This window comes from Condylura cristata, unplaced genomic scaffold, assembly GCF_000260355.1.
Source record: "Condylura cristata isolate star-nosed mole 26May11 unplaced genomic scaffold, ConCri1.0 scaffold00010, whole genome shotgun sequence".
Taxonomy (NCBI): domain Eukaryota; kingdom Metazoa; phylum Chordata; class Mammalia; order Eulipotyphla; family Talpidae; genus Condylura; species Condylura cristata.
The window spans coordinates 47,850,896-47,871,239 of NW_004567111.1; the positions used below are offsets into that span (position 1 = coordinate 47,850,896).

A 20,344-nucleotide genomic window follows, 5' to 3' on the forward strand; every position below is an offset into this window, starting at 1 on the left:
AAAAAAATGTGCAAAATGATGTAAAAATAAACTTTTGTAATAATTAAAAAAAAAAAAAAAGAAAAAAAAATACTGTCTTCTAAAAAATATAGCCTGGTCCTTTTTCTAATTCCCAAAGTACCTTTTATCACTCAAGTCTTGCCAATTATTAGTGGCTCATAGAATGTCTCTGTACCCATTCAGAAGTTTTAGTGAATTCCATGATTCTGTATTATAACAGCATTTACTATGCTTGTGCTTTTAATTATCTGCTGGATCACAATAGTGGAAACTATGTGCCAAACACTATCCAAAAGTTTCACTGATAAAGTGGTGAGAAAACACTTGCTCTCAGTATGGGAGGCAACAGATAAATAAACCAAAACACATCTTTATTAGTGAAAAAAATACAACTAAGAAATTCAAACAGGAAGGAGCTAATTTAATTTAGATTGTGTTCTTCTAACACCTCTTTGAGGAAGCCACCTTTCAGTTGAAACTTGGACTGTAACAGAGGATCAGATATCTGGTATATGCGTCATTCCAGAAAGAAGGAGTAGCAGATGAAAAAGTCTTAAAGTAGGAATGTTCGGTGTGTTTTAGTATGGTTAAGAAATGGACTGTTATAGTATAGTCAAATAAGAAACAGGAAGTAAAGACAAACAGGAAAGCAGGGGGTTGTAGAGTGAGAGAACACTAGAGAATTTAAACAGAAAATAATTGGTTTTGTGCTTTAGTTTTGTAACTTTAATGTGTCTGTGAAAAACCGAGTTTTGAGCTTATAAGCTAGAAAAGCAAAAAATTTAGCAAGGTAACTATAGCAGGTCACAATCACATTTTTTTCCAGGTAGAACTGACATTTGCTAATGGAATGAATGTGAGTAGGGTAGTTATCTATTAGATAGGAAAGCCTGGTGACAGAAACTGATTTTGGATATAAGTTTAGTTTTTGTCCTATATTCTAGTAAATGTTAGTTTGGAGAATGGTGAAATGGTCATTGTGAGAAATACGTAAGCAAAGAATTAAATGCCATTTCTCACCTCATGAAATGGACCAAGATCACCCATGGACAATGTTGTTAAAGAATAGAGGCTCTAGGACTTAACTCTTAAAGCTTAACACATTTATGGGTGGTGCAGAGGTGACAGCAAAGAGTAGAAGAATATTTTGTGAAACAAAAAACCAGATAACGTGCTCAGAAGAAACAACGATGTTTTAAGGAGGAAGCAGTCATCTGAACTGAACGTTGCTAACAGACCATTTAAGAACAAAAAAGAGACTAGTTCATTCAGTAACATGGAAATCACTGGTAACCTAGACATAGCAGCCTCTGTAGAACAGTGATATCCTAACACGTGGATAGAGAAAGGGGTGGATTATGAGAAAAGGACATGATTATAAATAGCTTTTTTTTAAGCATCGTTGCTTTAAGAGAATCACAGAGCAGTAGCTAGAGAAGAACCTGGGGTCAAGGGAAGAGCTTTTTTTAAGAGGCCATACAGTGTGGTTCCAAGTTCTTTAAAAGGAAGAAAATCCTTAGGAGTAACATTTACTTCAGCCATTTTATAGGAAGCAGTCAGAAGGTACAGAGAAGCTAATTTCCACATAAATATGTATGGAGTCATGTTCTATGTTCTGAGCACTACTGAGAACAAGTTAATCATTCATTTAACACAAATTGACATAGAGTTGACAAAACTTAGGATATTCTAATCAGAAAACCTTGTACCTGAGATTTTTCTAGGAGATCAACCAAAATAGGAGGTAATTCTTCTGCATCCAAGTATTCAAGCAATTCTCCTTCTTCATAAGGCAGTCGAATGGTCTCAGAATCTTAATGTTAAAACAAAGTTTCTGAAAATAATCAGGTTCACTAAAAAGCCTACGTGCATAATTTAAATGGTTGTGCATTAAAAATAGAAAAGAACAAAAACCAAAGGTGCTAACATTCTTTCAATTTAAATCTTAAAACTTTATTTCTAAAAGACTTGGTAAACTGTAGCTAACATATTACAGAAAAACATCTGGCATAATATCACAAGACAAACTACAAACAGCAGTGTGTAAACTTCCAATATCAAAAACTAGAAATACTATGAAAAATTTTAATCTGGAAATTTTGGTGCTTTACCTGAAAAATAGTTACCCGTAGAGGTAAATTCAGTTTGTGCTACATTTTATAATAATCGTAAGAAAAATTCTTAACTGAGTTCACTGTATAACCCTTATGTAATAGCATCATACCACAGTTCAGATGCCTCTTTATTGTAATCTAAGAGTATAATTTGTAAATTTTCATATCCACGTTAATAAAAATAGATGTTAATACTGAAAGTTATTCGAAGGGCAATGAGTATGCTTAATTTGAAGGTTTTAGATATAAAATTCAAAACATAAACAATAAAACCCCCAAACCTTAAATACTTTATGTTAAAATAGAAACAGCAATAGAATAAAAGAAATTTTGAGTTTAAAAACGAGGTATTTCATTATTTAACTTCAAAGATCAATCTCAACGTAAATACTTCTCAAAGGCTTATTTAGGAAGGTTAACCACATTAGAAATATTCTAACAAACACTGTAAGGAGTAAATTTGGAGCCAAAATCTTTTTATCACTGATAAAAGATTACATCACCGATCTGAAGTACAGACCTTTAGGTGGAAACTACTTCCAAGATGTACATCCTGCCTGGCAGAGGGATTTTTGTCCTCTGCTTTCTGGAGATTCTTACCTGATCCATTTTTTCCCCTGAGCATCAGAGAATATCCCTCATTTCCTGGGTAAAGGTTGACCACTAAACATGACAATGTCTCTTGCATAACAAGCTTCTCTAACAAATTCACATTTCTTCTTAATTTCTGCTTTAAAGAAAGGCAGAGCTCAATGAAAATAATCCAGCATAATCTTTACAAAAAAAAAAATAGTATGATTTAACAAGATAAGACCCAATCAATTGGTTGGTGTTCCTTCCACATTACCATCTTGAATATATGGGAATGACTCAAAAACACTATAGCTAACAATAGAGGCTATCTATGTAAACTTAATCTTAATGATTACTATGTTTTATGCAAATAAGTTTGTATTATTAAAAAACTAGAGATCTATAAAGCAATAAAATACTTAAATATAAGTCTGCAAATACCTAAATAGCAAATATCAAAATCTTAACTCTATTAAAATATAGTGTTAAAATATTAAACATGCTATATATTAGTTTCTATTATATACATATATATAAATAAATGAAAAGTTTAGGGCATTCTCTTTGGTTGTGCTGTTGCAAGTGTCTATTTCTTGAACATTTTATCCCCTGCCTAAGTTAGATCTAAGCAAGTTCAAGAGCTGTAATTACCTAGAATGTTGAATCCCTACATATCTAATTGATAAGGAAAAGCAGTTTTCTATAGATTCAATTTTATAGCTCTTTAGAAACTATTTTGCTTAAAATAAAAATCCATCAGGGGTACTGATATAATAAATATCAAAATCCTTGATTTTAGAAACATATTATTAAAAAAATTCACATATACATATATAAACAATTCCTTTTGTAAAATCTTATAAAAAATAGATACTATTTTGCAGAATTTCAAAAAGTCAATGTTTTAAGTGTCTTATATTAAATATATCTATATATTCAGCCCCATGCAGAAAATCAACTACTAATCTGCCAACACAGAATCAAAAAACTACATTATGAAAACTGGAAAAAGAAAAAAGGCAGGGCACTCCCTGATGGTACAACGTGTTGGAGCACAGCCCTACCTAGCCACAGCCGCTTCCCCAGCCAGGGAAATGACCCACATGGGATAGCAGATCTCCCGTCTTGCCCTCTGCTCCCCTCTCCTGTCTTACTCTCACTTCATCAATCCACCTGTTGTTTCCCACTCTGTCTCTGGTGAATCCTCTCACTGCCCCTGCCTGTGCACCTATAGCTTATACCCCAGTTCTGTATGCATAAATCTTAAAAAAAGGCAAAGCAACTTTTAACCACTTGGTATTTAAGAGAAAACTAGTGGAGAGACACACTTTTTCCCTCAGGGAAAACCTCGGAATTCAAATCTAAGATAAAAAAATAAACTGTGATGGTCTGAGTAGCTCTTTAAGAAAACAAGCTGGTTGCTATTTACTTCAGAGGTCAAAAACCTGTTAAAAATTCATTTTAACAGTTTTTTAAAAAGTATTTTAAGTTTCTGTACCATATCATCTACAACTTTTCAACTCTGCTGCTGCTCCCCAAATCAGTCAGTCATATCCTATACCAATGGTTTTGGCTAGCATCAAACAAAATTTCATATACAAAAACACACTGGCCCAATTTGGTTGGTGGAAAATGGCTGTGAAGCTTACCTTCAAATACTGATTTATTTCTCTTCCTTAACTTTTGCCTGAGGTTATGGATATGTTCCTTTATGCTGACTGTGGAGCTAGTGTCATTGGTATTTACTTATATAATTAATGTACACTTTTAATAGGTACAGGTTCTTGCATGTATATTCCTCAATAAAATGTATGAAAAACGTTAAGATTTATTTACATTTAACCATCATCTTTTTCTTAATGTAAAGATTTTAAAAGGCTAGATACTACTGGATTCCACTGATTTTTGCCTAAAGGATAAAACACTATTTTTAAATAAATGACAAACAAAAGCTGTTAGAGCCCTCTGAAGGTCCAAAAGATAACAATTTCTGTAACACTTCTCCGGTAGGCTAAACAAATTTTTACTTCTATGCAAAATATAAACAAATATTGTATTAATGGACAATGATCTTTTTTGTGAACAAATTCAGTTTTCATTAGCTTGAAATTTCTACATGTGCTATAACAGCTTTAACTTTGTAGTGCAAACCACCACGAGGAAATAAGTTACTTTTACCCTGTCTTTGGTCTACAAAACATTTCCTGGGGAAAAAAGGAAAACATAATACAGAATTTGCTTTTGTAGATTTCCCAATGAAATATTCCACTACTTATTAAATACTGTTCCTGTCTCCTGCCTAAGCAAGAGATCCTGGCTCTGTCTGGTGACAGATTATCCAGGTCCTTCAGTCAGATGCAGAGTTGACTCAAGTCTGGTTAAAACAAATGTTAGTTCCCTCACAAAAAATAAAAATGATTACCTGCTTCCAATTTAATTCCTTCAAATTTCCTTCTTTTTCTACATTTTGAATGCCAGAATGACTTAAACACGCTATACTTACCTTAACTTCAGGCTCTTTTTCGCATTCTTCAATATACAAGTCATATAGTTTTTGAAATACAGATTTTCTAAAATTGAATAAAACAAAGAAAATGTATAAAATCTGAGTGTAATAACCATAAAGGTTATTTTTTAATTTTCCTAATTAGCCCTCCCCCCAAAATGGAGAAAGTTAGTTCTAAAACTCAAATAGTGTATTTAGTGGGGTTGGATATGGTAGCTAATGTCAACTGATGAATTTCCTTTATGTGCAAAATATGTATAAATTCAGTTTTATCTGATTGCCTAGTAGGACTATAATAAATGCTGGCTATCATTATTTCAGGTGACATCAATTAAGCATTCATACCTTCCACTAGAGAGGTATTTCCTCTTAGGAGGTCTCTGTCGGGCACTTTCGATGACGTACTGAAAAAGAAGTTTGCTTAATGCATAAACAATGACATTAATTATATAAAAAAGTAATTATAAGGCTAAAAAATGCTATCCAATAATTCAAGGCTTATTCATATTAAAATCTTTCTTGTAAGAAATGAAACTTGACATCCAAATATGTTAAAAACAAGTGAAATTTACGCTAAATTTTAGCATTTTAATTTCATTGCTATAAGATAAGCAAATTGTAGTTTCACGACTTTTATTTCAGAAATAAAATGTTTTTGTGTTTGTTCAGACTCTGCACAGTATATCCAATTGCAAGCACTCTAGTGTCTTGAGCTCTTTTTCCCTTTAAGCAATCAATAAACTTGTCAAAATAAGAAAACATAATTTTAGAAATTTAACATCCTAGTTCAAACAACAGTCCATAACATTTTATTTTATGCCACAGTATATGAGGATTCCAACTAACAGATGATCCAGGCGTTACCTGGTATTTTTGTATGTTTAAAGCATAAGTTATTTACTTTATTTTTCCTAAATGAACGTAGTTTTTGACATACACAAATTTTGTCAGAAACATGGTTTCAATATGTAACTTATCCTTACCTCTGCTCGATCCAAAGCTAGTTCTAAAGCTTGCTGCTATAAAAAGCAAACATTGTATTTAGTTATTTTTTGGAAAACATTTAATAAACACTTAACATTTCTAATTGGTTATATGAATTTTATTATCTGAGAGTAAAACTTTCTAAAACAGGTCCAACATTTTCCTTTCCTTCAGAATGCTCAAATGAATGCTTACAATATATTACATAGGAAAAAATATGGCAGTCTTGGCACTTGATTATGAAAATAAATTAAGACAAGAAATACTAAAATGATTTTTCTCTGGCTAGGCTGATACAAGGTTGAGTGTTGGGTATGGTAAGTACTATCATTTTGTAAGTTTAATTTCTGCAATATTGTAAGACCACCTTTCAGGAAAATATACTGCTCATCAAATTTTTACAATGAACCAAGACTAAACTAACCTACAAGGAGTCCTAAAAATTGGGGGTATTGTTAGGTTAATAGCTAAAACTGACTGAGAAATTATAGCAACAGAGAATGTGCAATTAAATATTTCTAGGTTAGTGCCTAGTAGAAATACATTGTTGGCTATCATTACCATGTTTCAGAGAATTTAGGATACGATCAATAATAAACACTATTTTAGCTAACAGTAAGGAAGAAAAAAGTTGTAACTTTAAATAATATATCACTGACTACAGATTCGTCAATTCAATAGTATTAAGTGAAAAAAGAAATTGTGGCTAGTACTACAGTCACATGTGTTTTGTAATCTACTACTAATCTCCCTTCATTTAGTTTTTTAGAGACCACTGTTTAAAGGTGAGAAGGAGAAATAAGGTAAATTCTGTCTTTCCCATTTGTAAAGCATTATTTTGTAATGACATCTAAGAATAAACAGTAGCAGGTTATGATCAACATTATAGTAAATATATTAGCAATGATTTTACTTCTCTTTTACTTTCTGTTTTGGGTATCACACAAGGTCATTTTTCATTCAAAATAGTCATTATTAATTCCACTGAGTGGTACAAACCTTTCATTTTATACACACACACACACACACACACACACACACATTTTAATTTACTTTATATTTTATTTATTTATATATGTGTATGTAGGTAGGTACACATAAACACACAGCACTTAGATCTTATTATAGATAAAAATATCATTTTATATACTCCAATAATATAACCAGTACACCAAATAGCATGGGGTAAAACACCCAGTACCCACCACAAGGTTAAGGGAAGAATATTGCCAGTTTTTAAAGTCATGGAAAGATTTAAGTGATCCTGCCAGGCTAGTCCTGAGGATAGAGAATATATGATTAAAATCAATTGGCCTTTTTGAACTGTAAGAAAAGGGCCATACTAAAATGTAGTAAGTGAAAAAAGCCTGAAATATGCCAAAAGGTATTTCAAAAGGTTCAGCTAAAACTGATTAACAATTTATTAAAAAATTTTATGGCCCTCCCTGGTGGCACAGCGGGTTAAAGTACTGCACTAAGAAGCTTAAGCCAATTCCGCATGAGTTCGATCCCCGCCTGCCTCGGAGGAGATCCACATGGCGTGGCAGACCTCTCCTGACCCGCCCGCTGCTCCCCTCAGCAGTCCTTCGTCGATCTGCCTGTTCTGCTCCCCACTCTGTTCCTGGTGAATCCTTTCACCCTCCGCATCTCTGGCCTGTACCCCAGTTCTGTATGAATAAATAAATAAATAAATCTTTTTTTAAAAAAAATTATAAGGAGCAGACTGCCAATGAAACAAGTCCTAGGAATCAAAATGAAATAAACTATAAACAGCTTTCCATCACCAAAACAGAACTCTGGACATATATTTTTAGAAAATATATGAGTTTTATGACTATTTTGGCTAGAAAACTTTAATGTAAATTTCTATTAAAATGATGACAAACACAATAAAGCAAATACTTGAGGACAATTTTAAACATTCAGTCTTCTCAAAGTATTTTCATTATTGGGAATTTAAACTTCAAAAGATCTGGACAGATACCTGCATATGTAAATACAAGTATTAGTAATTCCTACCTCTTTCAAATAAGATGCAAGTGATTATTATGGATGCAAAATATCAGGTGAGGTCTGAGTTCCAATGCCACAGTTCCACTGTTTCTAACAGAATGCGTACAGACAGGCAAGATGCCCAGATAAGGAAGCTGAAATATTTACTGAGGCCTGTTTTTAACACAGGAGTCAGTGTTCATTTTTTTCTGATAAATGCTGCTCTTCTTTCAAACATTAGAAAATGACTCTTCCTTTGTCTTAAATTATGTATTTATTAAAGATTTGTTTATGCATACAAAACTGGGCTGAATGCTAGAGGTATGGGGGGGGGGTCAGTGAGAGGACTCACCAGAGTGGGGAGCAGATTAAGTGGATCTACTGAAATACACTGCTTGAGGGGAGTAGTGGATGATACAGGAGAGATCAGTGCCATGGGGTCAGCTCCTGCCTGGGGATACAATCTGTGTTGCAGTGGCTGGAAGCAGGTTGATAGTACTGTGTCTCTTGCACCACTAGGGAGGCCCTTGTTTTCAACTTTTTAAATGGGAAAGTTAAATGCCTTCCCTAGGTATATGTATGTTTAGTAACTGTAAGTTTGTGAAAAGAAATGGGACAATAGAATGCTAACATTAATGTTGTTTAAATGAGTTTTTTTTTTTGCAGCTGCAGGTTACATTATTTTTTAAAAATGTAAATGAAGATGAACTTTAAAACAGAAACCTGGGGCACCCCACAAATTATTAACATTTATACGCATCCTCCTTGTCAATAAATTGGTAAAGTGGACAGATTTTGTTTTACTTTATTTATTTTTATAAGATTTATTTATTTATGCATACAGAACTAGGGTACAGGCTAGAGGTGCAGGGGTGGTGAAAGGATTCATCAGAGACAGAGTGGGAAGCAGAACAGGTGGACTGACCAAGTACACTGCTGAGGGGAGCAGCAGGTGAGACAGGAGAGGTCTGCTGTGACATGTGGGTCAACTCTGTGGCTGGGGATTGAACTCATGCTATGACTAGCTTCCTAGTGTTGCACTTTAACCTGTGACACCAACAGTGAGGGCCCTAGTTTTTGTTTTAGTACTTCACAAAGATAAAAGATTATGTAACTTAATATATAATTTTAACTCTTAGTGCAGAGATGAGTCCAATACTTTGTAAAGAATATTCTGGGTGTGATTGCTAAGTAATTTCTCAGAGTAACTCCCAAGTTTACAATGTAAGACAGGTATTTTTATGGCAGTGAAGGAAGAGAACATTTGAAAATACAAATACAAATATACTGAGCTTACCATTGTGGTATAAAATAGGCATCGAAAAAAAGAAAAAATTATCTTTGTTGACGGAGTGATGCAAAAACCATGTCTTTTAATATAAATCTTTTGGTGCTGTAAAAGGAAAAACAAATAAAAAATCTTATTAACATAATGAGATTTAGTAATTAACAAGGAAAATTATTTGAGGCATATGTATTTCTTACACACTTCAATAACCAGCACTGTTAATAAGCAGTTTTAGCTAAGTAAAGAAAAATACAGTTTGCAAGTTAAACTCATTACTTTGTTTAAAAATATTTAACATCTAAGAAATAAAAAATGATTTGAATTTCATTTAAGAAATAAAAAAATTGAATTTTATTTATTATCACTGCTGCTGCTCTTACTGTTCTAATAGCTTGCTCACTGACTTTGGTCAATTAACAGTTCACTTTACAAATCACAAATATCATCATATCTCGTGGTAACAATCTTCTAATGAAATTTCCCACCACCTCCCCTAAATTGTCAGTAGTTACAGTCTCTTCAGCCCTTTCTCTTCTCAAGCTGATACATTTTCAAAGAATTTCATTGCTGTGACACATGCCTTCTTATTTCAATCTGGGGAGCAAAAGGGGGTTAAGGGGGTTATTGAGGTTCTTCATAGATTCTGATTAATTGGTCTGGAGCTCCTCAGGGGATTCTCTAATTCTCTATGTCTGTCTCTCTGTCTCTCACACGCACATACTCATACTCAACAGGCACATTAGATTTCAGAATTCTTAAATTAAAAAGAAATGAATTTAATCTTCACCTCGAAGAGCTCACCGATTTCAGGTGAAGTGAAGATAAAAATTCCTGACCATGGAATCTTAAGATACACAACCTACAGGCAAAATACAATGACTTTAAACTTAGATCACTAAGTGACTAAATTTGGAGAGATAGAAAAGCTTGTGACTTTAAGCTACTTAAATACAGAGACAAAAATCATTACGTAAAACATAACCCAGGCTGACTGTACACAAAAATTTACCAGAATCATGTGAGAAAACCTTTCAACCTTCCATTTTACAAATCATGACATTCAGAATAAGTGACTTTCCCAAGATCACACAGTAAGACCGGCACTGAAAATTCTGTTTTTAACCTTAGATTGTTTTTACTGTCCTAACAATTCTAAAGCACGCAATCCAGCACATTCTTGAATTTTAAGAAGCAGAGCATTAAACACACGATCCTCCTCAGCTAATCTTTTTCTTAATTTTTATCTGAATTTCCATGAACATTATCTATCACGTAATCTAACTTCAAAAATTGTGTTGGTCCCTTCCCTGAACCCTGCCGGGGAATTTAACAAGGAGTAAGCAGGAAAATGTAGCTTCATTTTGCGTTGTTTACGGCCTTCAGGGAAGGCTATCCGCTGTCAAAATAACGTCGAAATCATCCCATTCATTTTACAGATGAACTTGAGTGTCTTCCAACCGCTCGAGCTCTCCTAAGAACTCAAGAGTTTACCTGTAAATCGCCGCAACTGCCCAGAGGAGCCAACCGCTGCCTTTATTCAACATGGACACCAAGATACCCGCCCCCAAAGAAACGTTACGCGAAATTCTCGCGAGTTTCTGGAAATACCTGTAACTGGCATCTTGAAGTCTAAACTCAAAAAGCGAGGACGCGCACCACCGCGACTAGCCGCGGAGCGTCACCCAGAAGGATGGCTTGCTCGGATGGGCCAGTCCCCGGGAACAAAGTGTGTCTCCCGCGGGCTCCCGGCTCCGGTGACCGCGAAAAGCCACTCGGGAAACCGCTCGCTCACTTCCGACCCCAACAGGTTCTCGCGCGCCCAACCCTCGCGCCGCCACGCCCCCCTCCACTGCCCACCCGAGATTGCCGCTGTAGCTTTGGGCCTCGGCACTCAGCCCCCGGTTCTGCAGGAATGAGGGGCGCCCAGCTTGTTCCGCAAGGTCGGATACTTACTCGCCAACCTCGTTCAGCACCCTCCGTTGTCGGCGCAGCACCTCTCCACTACAGCCCCCGTCCGTGCCGGCAGCCTCACTTCCGTCAGGGGCACTGGGCGGGGCGAGCAGGCGTCTTCGGGCGGAAGGGGTGGAGCTCGAAGGAATTGGCCGTCAGTGATTGGCTAGGGCGCCAGGAGGTGGTGCCTCCGGGCCCGCCCCTCGTGAAGGCAGTGCGGACTTCAACCTGCAGGCGGCGGGCACCTGGACTGTCTTCGCAGGTTCGCGTCCTAGGCCATAAAATAGGAGGTGGGTTCTGGCTTTTTCAGTGTGAAAAGCTTTTTTGAAAGAAATTGGCACTCGTTTGCCTTGGTGTCGAACGCATACATATGAAGAGGGAAATGTAATTTCTACATTTATTATTCCAAGCCTGGCTGCCTTCAACATGAATGCACTGTATTAATGAATTTACTGTATAAAAAACACCTTACTGAAGAGTTCTAAAAATTCAGAAACCGTGTAAACAGAACATATTGTAGTGACTAATTCCAATTCTGAACCTTTAAGCATCTTTGGCTGTTGGTTATAAACTTAAAAACCTTTTGAGCGGAAATTCATTGAACATAAAAATAAAACACATTGAAGTGACAAATGCAACCACCAAATCTGTTCAGTTTCTAAACATTTTCATCGCACACCATTAAGCATTTGTTCTACATTTTGTGCTCTCTCAGACCTAGCAGATATCAATTGCTTTCATATTTATAGATTTACCATATCTTTCCAGTTTCTAAACATTTTCATCATCCGCATTAAGCAGTTGTTCTCCATTCTGTGCTTTCCCAGACCAAGCAGATATCAATTGCTTTCATATTTAAAGATTTACTGAATCTGTATATTTCATATAAGTAAAATGTGACCTTTTCCCGTCACTTTCCACTTAAATGTTTTCCAGATTCATCCCTCTTGTAGTATCAGTACTTAATTTCTTCATATAGCTAACATTCTGTTCCAATGTATGAATACACCACAATTTGATCCAATCATACATAAGTGTACATTTGTGCTTTTTACATATTTGAGCTATTGTGAATTATGCTGCTATTATCCTAATATTTGTGTGGAAATTAGCATAAATTATGCTAATATCTGTGGAAATATTTAAGTTCTCATTTTCAAGTTTTTGGGGTATAATCTGTTAAACAGAGGTGATAGTAATTCAAGTAGTAAAACCAGATTTCCATTGCAATAGGAAAAAGAGATCTTGCATAGAATAAAACTAGGCTCAATTCCAAAGACATCATGAACAATTGGATATTTAAAGGGTAGAAGCAGAGTGAGGATTAGTGGACAAAATTTCCTGAAAGGAAATTAGGAAGGGAATTTGGGCTATTCAAGCCAATCTGACTTGACAGCATTCCTACTAAAGGCAGACTAGTGTGATCCTTTACCAAATGTAGGGGGGATGAAGAACTTAATCAGACGTTGAGGGTGATTAGATACCTTGTGGGGTCATTCTTTAACTTAGATTCTTGTTATAACTCTTTGATTCAGATATTCAGGTTGCATAATAGATGTTAATGAGGAAACTTGGAGGAGTTAGAGGAGCCTGACAAAAATATAGGTAAGGAGAAAGTCTTTGTTAATATCTGGGAGTGGAATTGTTGGGTCATATGGTAATTCTTTGCTTAAATATAAGTGGAATTGATACACTATTTTCCAAGTGGCTAAGACATTTTGCAAACCATTGGTAAAATATCATGGTTCCAATTTCTCTAAATCATCTCCAGTGTTTGCTTTTTGGGCTTTTTTTTTTTTTTAATAGTTGTCATCCTCTTAGCTCTGAAGTGATAGTTTCTCCTTGTGTTTTTCAGTTTTATTTCTCTAATGGCTAGTGATAAGTATCTTTTCATGTCTTTGTTGCCCATTTGTATGGCTCTTTTTTGTTCTGTTTTTAAGAATTTCCTTTTTAATCTTTAATTAACTCTTATGTGGGTTTGTTGTTTAAACTATGGGCACTTTATATATTCTATATACTAAATCCTAACCAGATATATGATTTGCAAATATTTATCCCTATTGTTTTTTCACTTTCTTGGTTATTTTCTTTGTTCTTTGATGCACAAACTTTCAAAATTTTGGTAAAGTCTAATTTTTCAATTTATTGTGGCTTGTGTTTTTGTAGTCATGCGCTTAGGAATCTATTATAATATCCAAGGTCAAAATGTTTTACCCTGATGTTTTCTTCTAAAAGCTTCATGGTTTTAGTTCTTCTGTTTATGTCATTTACCACTTTGAATTAGTTTTTGTGTGGACTATGAAGTAGGGCTTTTATTTCATTCTTTTAAATGTTCCAGAATTAATGATTGAAGAAACTATTCTTATCCTCCAATCTGACATCCTTGTCAAAAACCAATTGGCTGCAGATATGGGTTTGCTTGGTGACTATTAATTTTTTTAAAGATTTATTTATTTATGCATACAGAACTAGGGCACAAGGCAGAGGTGCAGGGGTGGTGAGAGGCTTCACCAGAGACAGAGTGGGGAGCAGAACAGGCAGATCCACAAAGTACACTGCTGAGGGGAGCTCCAGGGCTGGGGATCAAACTCGCATTGAAGTGGCTGGGGTCAGCTTGCAGTGCTGCATCCTAATCTGTTGCACCACCAGGGAGGCCCCAGGACTATTAATTCTTTTCCATTGATCTATATGTCTAACCAATCCTAGTACCACATGGTTTGATTATTATAGCTTTGTAATAAGTTTTGATATTAGAATATGTAAATCCTCCAGTTTTGTTTTTTCCAATATTGTTTTACTACTCTAGTTCCCTTGTAATTTTATGTGAATTTGAAAAATCACCTTTTCCATTTCTGTAGGTGGTATTGGGATTTTTATAGGGATTGCATTGAATCAGCAGATCACCTTGATAAGTATTGGTGTCTTAGTCTGCCTAGGCTAATATAACAAAATACAACAGGTTGAGTGCCTTGAACAAACAGAAATTTATTTCTCTCAGTGTGGGAGCTGGGAAGTCTCAAATGCTAGGTTTTTTTCTTTTTTTCTTGATGGGTTGTCTTCCTGACCTATACAACAGCCTTTTTGCTGTTCTCACCTGATGGGAAAGGAAAAGAGTGAGAGGGAGGTGGAGTGAGCAAGCTCTGGTGGCTCTTCTCATGAAGAACATTGGTTCTGTATAATTACAGTCTCTCTTTTAACTCTGTCTTATAGGCCTTTGCTCCAAAAAATCAGGCAGAGCTTCAACACAGTTTCACTTACAGAAATTTCCACTTCATTTCATTTTTAAATTATTGCTTGCTGGCATGTAAAAACACGACTGATTTGTCAGTGTTGCACATGCAAGTTTGCTGAATTTATTAGCCACAAGTGCTTTTATGGGTGTATGTGTGTCTATGTGTATGTGTATTCAGGGTTTCTATTCTTAGAACCACATCTCTTAATTGAGATAATTTTACTTTTTTTTTTTTTTAAGATTTATTCATCTACACAAACAAGAATTGGGGCATAGGCCAGAGGTGCAGGGGGTGAAAGGATTCACCAAAGACATAGTGGGGAACCAAACAGGCAGACTGACCAAAATACACAGCTGAGGGGAGCAGCCGGAAATGTCTGCTGTGCCATGTGGGTTACCTCCCTGAATGGGGATAGAACTTGCACTATGGTGGCTTTGGAGAGCTCCATAGTGTTGCATTCTAACCTGCTGAACCACCAGGGAGAGCTTGAGATAATTTTACTTTTTATAAATTGGGTACCTTTATTTTCCTTGTATTAGTGGACTGACTAACATCACCCCTTCATTTTTAGGAACTGGCTCATGCAATTATAGTCACTGGCAAGTAAAGTCTTAGGATGGTCTAGTAGACTGAAAACCATACAGGAGTTAATGTTGTAGATTTGAGGCAGAGTTTGTTCTCTGAGAACTTCAGTTCTTGCTTTCAAGACCTCCAGCTGATTGTAAAAGGCCTTTCCTCATTATCAAGAATAATATCCTTTACTTAAAGTCAACTAACTGTAGCTGAAAAACATGTCTTTGAAATGCCTTTTAGCAACACTTAGATTGGTGTTTGATTAGGTTATTGGCTACAGTGGCCTAGTAAAGTTCACCTGTAAAACCAACTAGCACATCCAGAATGGTAAATAGTATTTAGTTCAAAACTTAAAAAAAAAAATCCCATTATCTCTTGGCTTCTTTATTTTTTAAAAACTATTATTTTCATTGAGGTTTACAGCTTTGAGTATGACTTATGGCTATAGATTCACACCTTTTCAAATACCACACCACACCTACCACCAAAACACCCATAATCTTCCACCATCATTTATGGCTTCGATTTGGGCAGAGTTATTTTTCCACCCCAGTGACTTTGTATTTCATCATATAACTTGCTTGATCAATGGGATGTGAGCAGATAAATGTCTGCTATCTAGGAAACAAGATGAAGCCTTGGAAAAAAAAAGAGGAAGGCATGTATATTTTGAATCCTTGAACATTGTTTGCATGTGTGTGTGCTTGTAAATGTGTGTTTCTGTCACCATTGACATAATATACAAGTTGGAAGAGCTCTTACTGGCAAAAGAAATGGTAATTGGAGCACCAAATTTTTGACTACAATGGATTGAAACTTCAAATCATGAATTCTTAATAGTGCTTAAGAAAACCCTCACTGGTTGCCCTCAAGGTTGCTAGGATATATATTCATTATTCTGAAATTGGTAAATAAAGCTAAACAACCCCAATTATCCTACTTTTTCTGCACAAACTGAAATTCAGGATAGGCAAATTATTTACAAAGGGAAGTATTTGTTTTTTCTTCAACATGTATAATAGATGGGAAACTTATTTTAATAGAATATCACCAACTTGCAACCCTTAAAAAGATAATGTTTTTAGGAAATAATCCATCTAGTATCACATGTAAGATACCATTCTATTCTAACAATAAGTAAAAAGCCCAACAATAAGCAAAAAGCCCAAACCGAAAACTCAAAAATTCTTCTTACATCTGTAAGAGATGTGAAGTGAGGACAATCTGTTGCCCCAAATTAGGAAAACTGATAGGTGAATATGAAATTGCAAATTTCTGGAGCAGAAACACCTCCATGGGAATGAGTGCTGGCAGAAGGAAACCTGTACGCGAAGAATTAGTCTATGTAAATGTCTTTGATTGCTAAAAACTCCATGAGGACCCAGTCATGGGGACCTTCATACTCTGTTAAGTTTTACCTCCAGGAACTCTACTAGGCTTTTAGGAAGAAATAGAAAACCTGGGGCTTTCTTGGTAACCTACAGGTTAAATCTTGGCATTATCATCACTATGGCCAAAGTTCAAGCCCCAGCTAGGATACTAATCCACATATGTCACAGCATACCATTCCCTTAGCAGTGTATTTCAGTTAACAGGTCTGTTCTGCTCCCCACTTTCCCTCTGGTGAATTCTCTCGCCATCTGCACCTCTGGCCTATACTCCAGTTCTTCTCTGCAGAAATAAACAAATAAAAATCTTTAAAAAAAAAGAAATAGAAACTCTGAACAAAATAATCTCATGCAAAGAAATTAAAGTCTTTCAACAAACTAAAGCATAGGACCAGATGGTCATAAGTGAGTACTACCAAACTTTCAAAGATCAACTAATGCCTATCCTGTCAAACTAAAAAATTTGAGAGAGAAAATACATTTTATGAGGGTAATATCACAATAATAAACAAAGCTAAACAAAGACAACTCAAGAAAACTGCAGGTCAATCTCCTTAATGAACACAGTTACTAAAACCCTTGATAAAATCTTAGCAAATCAAATCCAACAATGCATTAAAAAGAATATACCATAACCAAGTGGGATTTATTCCAGGGACACAAGGATGGTTCAACATCCAGAAATCAATCAAAGTAAATTCACCACATTCACAAAAAGAAAGATAAAAACCATATGATGCTTGTAAAACAGAAATTGAGAATGAATCAAATCAAGCCTGTAGCTCTAACTACCAGTTTATTGAGAAAAGATGCACAGAATAACATGTTAAGTGACACCATGGCAACTCCGTATACCTAGTATATAATGTGCTAACCTATTTATAGGAAAATTAAACATGAATTGGCTATTAAGCAATTACTGTTAACTATTAGTAGGATAAATTGTATCCTCCCCAAATGCACATCTAAGCATTCTAAATCCCAGAATGTGACATATCTTAGAATATGACTGTAAGTGATTAAGTTAAATGAGGCTGTTAGGGTGGCCCTAATCTAGTATGACTCACGTTCATGTAAGAAGAGATTAGAACACACAGAAATACTCCAGAGATGCTAGTATACAGAGAAAGACCATATGAGGATGAAGTAAGGGGGTGACAATTTCCAAATTAAGAAGAGAGTACTCAGAATAAACCAACCCTGCACTCACCCTTACCTTGAACTTGCAGGCTCCGGACTTATGAGAAAATAAATTTTTGTTATTTAAATCATTCAGTCTGTGGCATTTTCTTATGTCAGCACTAGCAAACTGATATATTAGATGAAATGGTAATTTTTTGATTATGAAAATTAGAAAAATGGACCTTGTCTATTAGAGAGATAAAATGTAGTATTTACAACTGATTTCATATCATATATATTTTACTGTAATACAAAATTTTTCTCCTCTCTCCCCAATAATTCTCCCATTTCTTGATTCAGTGGAGTTACAGACTGTGTTCTAGTCTCTTATTTCAATAGCCTTGAATAAAGTGTTACTAAACTTTTAAATTTGGCAGAGTCAGTTTTTGACAGTTTGTGTTTCTGACATTACATTGTATGTACTATGCATTATCTTTAATTACTTGAGACATGTCTATTATGCTGTGACATTTTAAACCCCTTAAGGTTGGTATGTGGTATTCTACTTTCGTTATCAGAATCACATCTTGGCATCTGCAAAATTTAGCTTTCTTCTATATAAATGACATCTTGTGATATTAAATGGGATAGCTAGTACTCTATTCGTATTTTCCTTAAAAAATTGTGCTTTTTCAAAGAGTAACATCTTATATATTTTTAAAATTTACCTCAAATAAGCATTGTTGCAACCAGCGGGTAACAGTGGTGTTGCTTAAGGATGCTTTTGTTCATATATGAAACCTATACATGAAACAATTTCTTTCTGAATCACGACAGCTTCCAACAAATATGGAAACTCAAGACACTTTTAAAATATTTCCTCCTAACGTGAAATAATTAATTTCTTAATAATTGATATAAAGATGATAGTTGAAACTAAGGATAAGGAGAACTGTGTGTTTTGGCTATAAAGGCAAGAGGATTTGCAGGAAACTTTGAGAAATGTCAATTGTATTCCTGATTATCTTGAGAGAATATTTTGAAGTACAGACTAAAATAGCAATAGAATAAATTAATAAAACAGAACTTTAAAAAATATTTATCTATGCATATAAGAACTGGGGTGTAGACCAGGGGTGTGGGAGGTAAGAGGATTCACCAGAGACAGAGTGGGGAGCAGAACAGGCAGAGTAGTACACTGCTGAGTGAGGCAGCAGAAGACAGGAGAGGTCTGCTGCATCATGTGGGTCAGTTCCCTGGCCTGCCAGGGATTGAACTCAGTGAATTTATGCTGCAGTGGCTGGTGATAGATTGATAGCATTGTGTTTTTAAACCCTGCGCCACTATGGAGGCCCCAAAACTAAAACTGTTTTCTTTGAGAGAAGATAAAACAGGTAAAACTTTACCTAGACTTACAATAAAATTTAAGATTTAAATAAGTAGAATTTACTTGTTAATTTAAAGAAACTGTGGCCATCTTCCACTCCTTTCTTTTTCTCACACTTTCACTCAGTCATTGATAAATCCTGTCAGAACTCAGCCATTTCTCAACATGCTGTCCAAACCACCATCTTCCCTGCCCGAGGCTATTGCAGTAATTTCCAGACTGGTTGCTGGGAGTTTATCACTGCTTGTCGAATTAGCTTTCCAAACAGAATGACCTTATCAAAATCTAAATTTGATTATCACTACTCTGCTTCCATCTTACATAGACCAAGTTATAAAGAATCCTAAAAAATCCTGTGATACCCACCCCTCTGTGACCTTTTTGATCTCATCTTCTCAAACATATTTCAGAACCTCTGCACCTGCAATTTTCTCTACAAGTAATCTTCATTTATATTTTAAAATTTTGAATTGCAAGCATTTCACTATACCTCTAAGAGAACATTTAAGAGGTAATCATAATATCAAAAACAAACCTTCCTTAAAAAGTAAACTAGAGTTCCATGATATCATTTGATTGACCATCCTCCCGTTCCCTAGTTTTCACAATTTAAAAGAAAATTTGTTCAGATCAGAACTCAAACATGGTCCACAATTTGCATTTGAATACTGTTTCTTACAGCACTTAATCTGTACTAGTTCTCTCTTCCATAATTTTTAATGAACTTTGCTTGTTTAAAAATAAACTGGGTCTTTTATGTGGTAGAGTCTCCTATATTTAAAAGTGATGTTGTTTAATATACCTATGTACTTCATTTTCTTTAATCTTAAATTATTGCATTAGACCTGGAGTCTAGATGAAATTCAAATTTGATTTTTTTTTCACAAACATTTCAAGTTGGATTTGTGCATCATCTGCTATATTGCATTTAAAGAGGCTAGAAAGACTGACTCTTTGGGTTATTTAGTATTGAGATATTAATTTATTCAATTTTGCCACTAGAGGGCAGGATTTTATTTTAAAAATAATGAAGACCCAGGTTTTGTAAATGTAAACAAAAAACTTAATAAGATATAATTAGGATTTTTTGGAAATTTTGGACTGAAAATGTAAATGTTGGGTGCTTTAAAAAGTTGAACATAGTTTTTACAATACTTTTTTTTAAATTTTAATCATTATCACTGTGCTAAAACTATGTTTCCTAGATTTAAATATTCTGTGCCTTAGAAGTTTA

The 20,344-nt window shown here is 35.0% G+C and overlaps 1 protein-coding gene across 3 annotated transcripts in view; it reads right to left on the reverse strand.

The window, feature by feature from the left end:
• Positions 1–11,494, reverse strand: part of SUPT20H (suppressor of Ty 20 homolog (S. cerevisiae)) — a 35,941-nt gene extending 24,447 nt beyond the window's left edge. The window contains exons 1-7 of one of the 3 annotated variants that reach the window (XM_012723273.1): positions 11,411–11,494; positions 9,467–9,562; positions 6,177–6,209; positions 5,539–5,597; positions 5,191–5,257; positions 2,715–2,841; positions 1,710–1,813 (exon numbers count right to left, since the gene is read on the reverse strand). In XM_012723273.1, coding sequence (XP_012578727.1) covers positions 1,710–1,813; positions 2,715–2,841; positions 5,191–5,257; positions 5,539–5,597; positions 6,177–6,209; positions 9,467–9,469 — 393 coding nt within the window. In that variant the 5' untranslated portion in view covers positions 9,470–9,562; positions 11,411–11,494. Of the gene's footprint in view, positions 1–1,709; positions 1,814–2,714; positions 2,842–5,190; positions 5,258–5,538; positions 5,598–6,176; positions 6,213–9,466; positions 9,563–10,948; positions 11,172–11,410 lie in introns of those variants that run through there. The other 2 variants (XM_012723274.1, XM_012723272.1) reach the window with 2 other exon arrangements.
• Between the last annotated feature and the right edge of the window lie 8,850 nt (positions 11,495–20,344).